Source organism: Morone saxatilis, unplaced genomic scaffold (genome assembly GCF_004916995.1).
Source record: "Morone saxatilis isolate NCDOM2014 unplaced genomic scaffold, NCSU_SB_2.0 Contig7, whole genome shotgun sequence".
NCBI classification, from domain to species: domain Eukaryota; kingdom Metazoa; phylum Chordata; class Actinopteri; family Moronidae; genus Morone; species Morone saxatilis.
The window spans coordinates 20,006,450-20,013,194 of NW_023340246.1; the positions used below are offsets into that span (position 1 = coordinate 20,006,450).

Genomic DNA, 6,745 nt, shown 5'->3' on the forward strand with positions numbered 1-6,745 from the left:
TACTTGGACCAATTCTATTTACTTTATATATGCTCCCTTTAGGCAACATTATTAGGAATCACTCCATTAACTTTCACTGTTATGCAGATGATACGCAGTTATATCTATTGACCAAGCCTGATGAAATTAATCAATTATCAATTACAAGCATATCTTAAGGACATAAAAACCTGGATGTCTGAACGAGTACTGACAGGAACTAGGGAAAGAGATTATATTTCTCCTGTATTAGCTTCTCTGCACTGGCTCCTTGTAAAATTCAGAATAGAATTTAAAATCCTCCTCCTCACCAACAAAGCTTCCCTTGTCTCGAAGTCAGTGGGTTTTTTGAATGGATTTTTGGTTAGATGGCTAGGCAGTTAGTGTACAGTGGAAAATGGAGTAAATGTCAAATGAATAGGTCCCTCTTTTATGAAAAACAAAATCTTTGGATCATATTTGCTCTTACTTGCAGGGGTAGTTGTCTGGCGTGCGGTTGTGTTTATGCGGTGTCTGTGCCGACCACCTCTGGCAGGTTTTGCCAGACTCTGTCACAGCCATCGTGCCTCGATACGATCCACCTTCACTGGTGGTACAGGTGATCTCTGGGATGATGGTAGGAGGCTCGGACGCTGAGTACAGAAGATGAAAAGACTGAAAAAATACAAATGACTAAATAGTTCCTATTCAACCAATGTTGTCATAGGGCCTTATTTAATATGTATAAGTGAATACTTTGATAAGGTAGCTTCATACTGACAGCAATATATTTATATTTATAGTGTTGTTTACGTTCTTTTTCTTTGATTACTGATTATACACTAATGAAAACATTTTGTAACAATGTCAAAATAATATATATATATATTATATGGCATTTTAGAAGAAGTAAAAGAAGCATATTAAAATAGGAGGACTTACTGCAGCGGGGTATGGAACAGAAGTCCCATCGTTTGGATGGGCTGGTGGTGAAGCACCATGGTCGGGGGTCTCCATCTGGGTTTCTGCAGTAGTTCTCCTCCAGGTACTTCCCTGGAAGTCTAAAGAAAACATCAATGGAACATTAAAAAGAAAATCCTCAGCACAAAAAAACAATATTTAATTTTTAAAAAGTGTTAAATTGATAGATTGATGTGCTGTTCTGTAGTCTTACGCGCTGGGGTTGTAGCCATGGTTGTGAGGTTTCTGGGAGTCCCAGCGTTGGCAGGTGAAGCCTTTTTCTGTAGTGGAGATTTTCCCTCTGTAGTTCTCACCACTGCAGTGTATACACTCCTCTATAAAGGAACAAGCATGGACACATCAGCATACCGCTTTGCTGTATATTGCCTATACATTTACTTCATGTGTGTTGTATGAGTGTATACATACACACTGCTACAGCTGAAGTTCAAGGTAATGTCTTTATTTTTGCAGAAATTTGGTCAAATTGTATTACAAATCATTCTGTGGAGGGCATGGATGTATGTACCACATTAAATGGCAATACATCTATTAGTTGTGAAGACATTTCACTCAAAACCATAAGTGACAATCTCAAGGTGGCGCTAGAGGAAAAGTCTCAGTACAAACATGCATGATCTCTAGTTTGAAGCCTGGGATCGACTGATCGATAAATAGGAGGAGATCTACCTTCATCCTCTTGGATTGTTAAGGAAAAAAATTTGTAAATGCTCTGCACATACTATTTATTTTTCTTTTGCTGAAGCCTTTGAAGAATAATTTGGACACTTAAATTAAAATTAAATGGTGGACTGTGAAAGTTAAATGATTTTTTAAGCAGCAATATTTTTTGTCACAACAAGCGTACAAGCATACACACATATTAAAAATATAAACACAATAAAATTTTTTTTTTTACCAGTGCAGCTCGATACTTCGCAGTGTTCCCAGCGGGTGTTGGGGTCGGTGGTGTAACACCAGGGTCCCCCACTGTCTCCATCTGGGTTTCTGCAGAAGTTAGACTCCAGGCCTGCTAGAGGATTGGTCTGTGGTGTGATGCTGCAGCAGACACATTGAGATAAATGTTATAAAGACTATTAAAGGATGTGATGTAATATGTACATCGACATCATAATATGTGAATACACACTTGGGCCTGTGTGGGTATTTTGCCATCCATCTCTGACATATCTTTCCGGATTTCGTTTTGGTCTTTGTTCCACTGTAATCTGTTCCTATTCCATTTACACACTCCAGGAGGTATCCTAGACAATACACAAAAGAGTCAACATGTTTTATGATTCAATAAATTCAACCTGCTATGTATTTTGGAGGAATGCTTGCTGAGAAGTTCACTGTATAGTGCACTGCAGAGTACAATAATGTAATTATTCTCTGGTGGATGAATGAGTCAGACAATTCTTTGAGTAAATCATTTATCTGATTCCAACTAAAGTGATGTTTCATCCCCAAAATCTGAGTCCCAGTAGTGTTCAACGTGCATCACCTCCTTGCAGTGTTTCCTGTCCAAACATCACTGATCATGCAACATAGGCTAAACATTAACCACAATGTAATGGAGGCTTAAAAATATCATGTAAACTAGGGCATCGTGTGCACTCTTGTAGACCTTTCATATAGACAACGTAAGGACACCATAATACAATAAAAGAGACTTACTAAGAGGTTACTTGTAATAAACAGACAAAAGGACTTGCCATTTTTTTCATATAAAGCTGTGCTGCTTCTGCGCAGGATAGTTTCTGTTTTAGAGTTTGCTCCTGCTGTCCAACATTCTTGGTCCTTTTCAATATATATGAAAGACCTGTGAAAACACAGTGCAGGTGTCAGGTTGGGATGCAGAGCCTTAAATGCAAAAGTTAAATTATAACACCAGAGAAAATGAAAAAGTTTGGATTATAAAAGTGTGAACTTGCTTGCATGTGAAGGTTATTTCAGCATCACATTTGATGGCACACTCAGCTGCGGTGTTTGCGCTGTACTGTTGTCTTTTCAGCGAGAGGATCCATGCTCCTTCAGTTTTGGAGTATCCATCCACCTCAGTACCACTAACTGAAATCAGAGACAAAAACTATCAATTCATTGTCAAATATACAGAGCATTAATTATCATTCACTGGATTAATGAAAGAATGTCAGGCAAGCTCAATAAACAACAAGAACAAAGTTATAAAAATAAAATAAAATCATCAATTCAACATACATTTTCAAATATTAAACAATGAAAAGTAATCTAGGAATAAAGGGGAGACAATTAGAGCAGCTACAAGACAATTTCATTGTTTGTTGATTCTGGTGGCCCCTGTGGACAAATGCAGTAGTGTTACCACCAACTTGTTTGGTCTGATTTTTAGGGGAAATCTGACTCGATTGGACTGAATTGGTGGCAGGCATCAAGAATAAACTACATAGAAACAGCCAAGCCTCTTGCTGATGGTTTAATTTGTTCATGTAGGTTAACGATTGGTTCATAACCTGATGAAAACTCCTTGTAGTACATTTAAGTATAAAAATAAGTACTTACTAACACTATTAAACTATCTCGAACTGTACAGTCTACACACAATTTTATTGACAGAACATGCAACATTTTAAACTTTAATTAGTTAAAGGGTTAAAGAAAATTGAAAAACTATGTAAACCCACCAATGGGCATACACACTGTACATACACAAACTTATGTTAGGCTATTCATATATACTTTTCAAATGGAAGACATGATAAAATGTTAATGTAGATTTTCCTCATATTCTGTAATTTAATCCACTGTTCTGACCTAATTAGCTTGAATTAAAGACTGAATTATTAATAACAGTTGATTTTCCTCCTATTAAGTTCTGATTAAAATAATTTAATATTTTAAAGGCTTCAGATATTGATTCATAAGTCGACTATTGTAAGTATTTGGTTTTTATAATGAACAAAAGGTCAAGAGTTGTTTGATTTATAACATGCTGCATGATTGGGAATTGTGTCACATTGTGTTTGTTACACTTGTAACCTTGAACTGTCCGCTCATAGGTGAGTCACAGATATCAGATTCACTGAAAACACAAAAGCATTTTGTTGTTTCAGAATATTTACTGTTCTCACACTTGGACTCCCAAACAGTATCATCATCATTTAACTTATACATTAATGATTTAGTAAAGCTGTTTTAGACTTTAGATTTGGTTTCTGGGATATAAGTTTAATCACATGAATGTCTTTGCTCCGAATGGCATCAGTCTGAGGGTTGCAGACTTTGAATTGTGTGAAATGCATTTTATCCTCATCAAACCAGCACAGAATAAGGGAAATTAAGAATTTACTGCTATATTGCCAGTTTGACTGAGTTAGTCTAGCATAAACAGTCTGATTAAAGGGAGATATGCTAATTTACTGTCTTGTTGAGAGTTAGACAAGAAGATCATTCTAATGTGCTAAAAATAAGAATGTGACAACCATCAGTAGGTTAGCTTAGCATAAAAATGGAAAGTAGGAGGAAACAGCTAGCCGGGCTCTGTTTAAGATAAAACAAATCTGCCTACCAGCACCTCCAAAGCTCACTAATTAACACGTTGTGTCTAATTTGTTTAATCAATATAAAAGTGCAATAGGATAGCTGTTTCTCCCTTCTTCCAGTCTTCATTCTATGCTAAGCTAAGCTAAGCATCACCTAGCTGTAGCTTCAAACATTAGAGTGGTATCAATATTAATTCTAACTCTTCCCTCAAAATCTGATATCATGCCCCAAAAGGTTCTTCTGGAAATGGTTATAATTTGGGTAGCTGCAGCGGACTTAACTCATATTGTCATATTTTCTTATTGTTAAGTCAAGTGTAGACATATGTACAAAAAAGAACAGGACCTAAAATTAAACCCTGTGGTACACCATATATGATATTTGTGTATAGGTAGTATTCAGCTCCTCAGTTGCTGCAGCATTGACAAAACTCAGTCAGGCAGGTGGAGTTGTTGAAGGTGTCAAAATACATACATACAATGACCCAATAAAACCCTAGACTGTCAGGCATTTAATGTGATTGCTTTGATGTGATTCAAACAGAACAAAACAGATTTTATGAGAATCAGATGAACTTGAAATTTGCTTTTGTGTCGCCCCTTCAGAAGGATTATTTTCAATCTGTTTCTGACCTTCTCTGCTTCCCAATCTTTCAGAGCTGCCTCCAAACTATGTAAACTAGACACAAAGTGAATAAAATCTGTATTATGTGCATCCAGACGTGTCTCTTAATACATCCCGGCTTGATTGAATGATGAAAAAAGCATTGAAAGAACATTTTTAATCAACTTGGACAGGGTTGCCCTGGCACTCTCACGGTTTAGCACAGTATTGTCTGTCCTACTTTTTTGTATTTCGCAGCAATTATATAGTTGCAGAACTATTCATAATTATCATTCAAAGATGCCATTATATCTTACCAGTGCAGAGCAGGGCTCCCAGGAGAAAAGCTACTTTGTTAAGGTCCATGGCGAGGCCCTTATACTAGCAGCTCATAGTTGACTAACTCAGCGAGGTACCTCCTGGTATATTATTGGGCTCCTTTTAGCGTGTTGGGAAGACAAATAGGACAGCATTAGTCAATCATTGGCCTGACAAGGACGTCAAAAGAGCTACAGGTCATAAACCTTGTTTATGGGAGATTTTGGAACACCAAATGTTGTATTGCTATATCACAGAGTTTCATCATTTCTGGTATATTATTAAATATGTTTGAATGCACCGTGTGGTTACTATTCTTACCTTGTTCCAGTTATGAAACACCATCAGTTGGAGAGCAGGGAGACAACTGGGAGGCTTCTCGTTTGTGTTGAGATGGACCGACCTATCCTGTGGCTTTTCTGCAGCTACAACAGATTTAGGAGACTGCTCATGAGCTTTGACCTCTTTTGATACCATGTGACCTTTGATTTCTTATCAACATGCCATTTCTTTCTTTTCATCACTTCACTGGAATTTGCATCCACGCTAAGAACATTTGTATGTCCCGTGAGGCGTTAAAGTGTTATAACGTAAGTAAATTGTTGCATGTCTGGGGGAATATTTAAGGGTAATGCATTTGTATGTTATAGTGTAATACTCCATTTCTCATTCTACTAATAAATGCTATGTGATCTAGATCAAACGAGATCAATATATATAGTTAATCTTCAGCTAAAAGGGACCAATGTCCTCAACTGCAAACATGTGATTACAAAACAACCTACTTTAGACTCTCTGGTGCATGATGGGACAGCAACTGTTCAGGCAAATTGTGTCAGTATTAGTGATACTACTTATTTTACTAAATTAAGAGTCTGAATGCAGGACATTAACATGCAATTGAGTATTTTTACTTCCTGTTTTTACTTAAGAAACCAAGCTGAATACTTTTTCCACTAAGAAACAAACTTAACCAAACTAGTACAATATAGAGAAGAATCCCAGCTACTTAATACAATATAGCTTGTAAGTCTTCAAAAGAGACTTGAATAATGATAATGAGTCTTTCTAAAGTCTTGGAACTAATGGCAAAAGGTGGGTTTAGAAAATATGACCACTTTAGTCACAGGTATCACACCCATGACTATTATCCTCCACGTATAGTGTAGATCAGTGTTAAACTTAAACTTCTTAAAATCTTTACATTGTGTAAAATAATGTATTGTAGTCTGACCCTATTCAGATACAGACAGACACAACACACGAGGCAGGTTTATTCTAATAGGAGTATTTATTGTTGACTGTTGAATCCTGAATGGAGCTGTTTGGAGCCACGATTGAAGTGTTTTTGAGCCTTTCATTTTACCTCCACTTACTATCT

The 6,745-nt window shown here is 36.7% G+C and overlaps 1 protein-coding gene across 2 annotated transcripts in view; it reads right to left on the bottom strand.

The window, feature by feature from the left end:
* The window catches only part of plg (plasminogen), an 11,737-nt gene extending 5,967 nt beyond the window's left edge, over positions 1-5,770 (bottom strand). For both annotated transcript variants that reach the window (XM_035679152.1, XM_035679151.1), the window contains exons 1-9: positions 5,686-5,770; positions 5,364-5,484; positions 2,856-2,991; positions 2,637-2,743; positions 2,069-2,183; positions 1,838-1,977; positions 1,133-1,253; positions 901-1,019; positions 449-611 (exon numbers count right to left, since the gene is read on the bottom strand). In XM_035679152.1, coding sequence (XP_035535045.1) covers positions 449-611; positions 901-1,019; positions 1,133-1,253; positions 1,838-1,977; positions 2,069-2,183; positions 2,637-2,743; positions 2,856-2,991; positions 5,364-5,412 — 950 coding nt within the window. In that variant the 5' untranslated portion in view covers positions 5,413-5,484; positions 5,686-5,770. The remainder of the gene's footprint in view (positions 1-448; positions 612-900; positions 1,020-1,132; positions 1,254-1,837; positions 1,978-2,068; positions 2,184-2,636; positions 2,744-2,855; positions 2,992-5,363; positions 5,485-5,685) is intronic.
* Between the last annotated feature and the right edge of the window lie 975 nt (positions 5,771-6,745).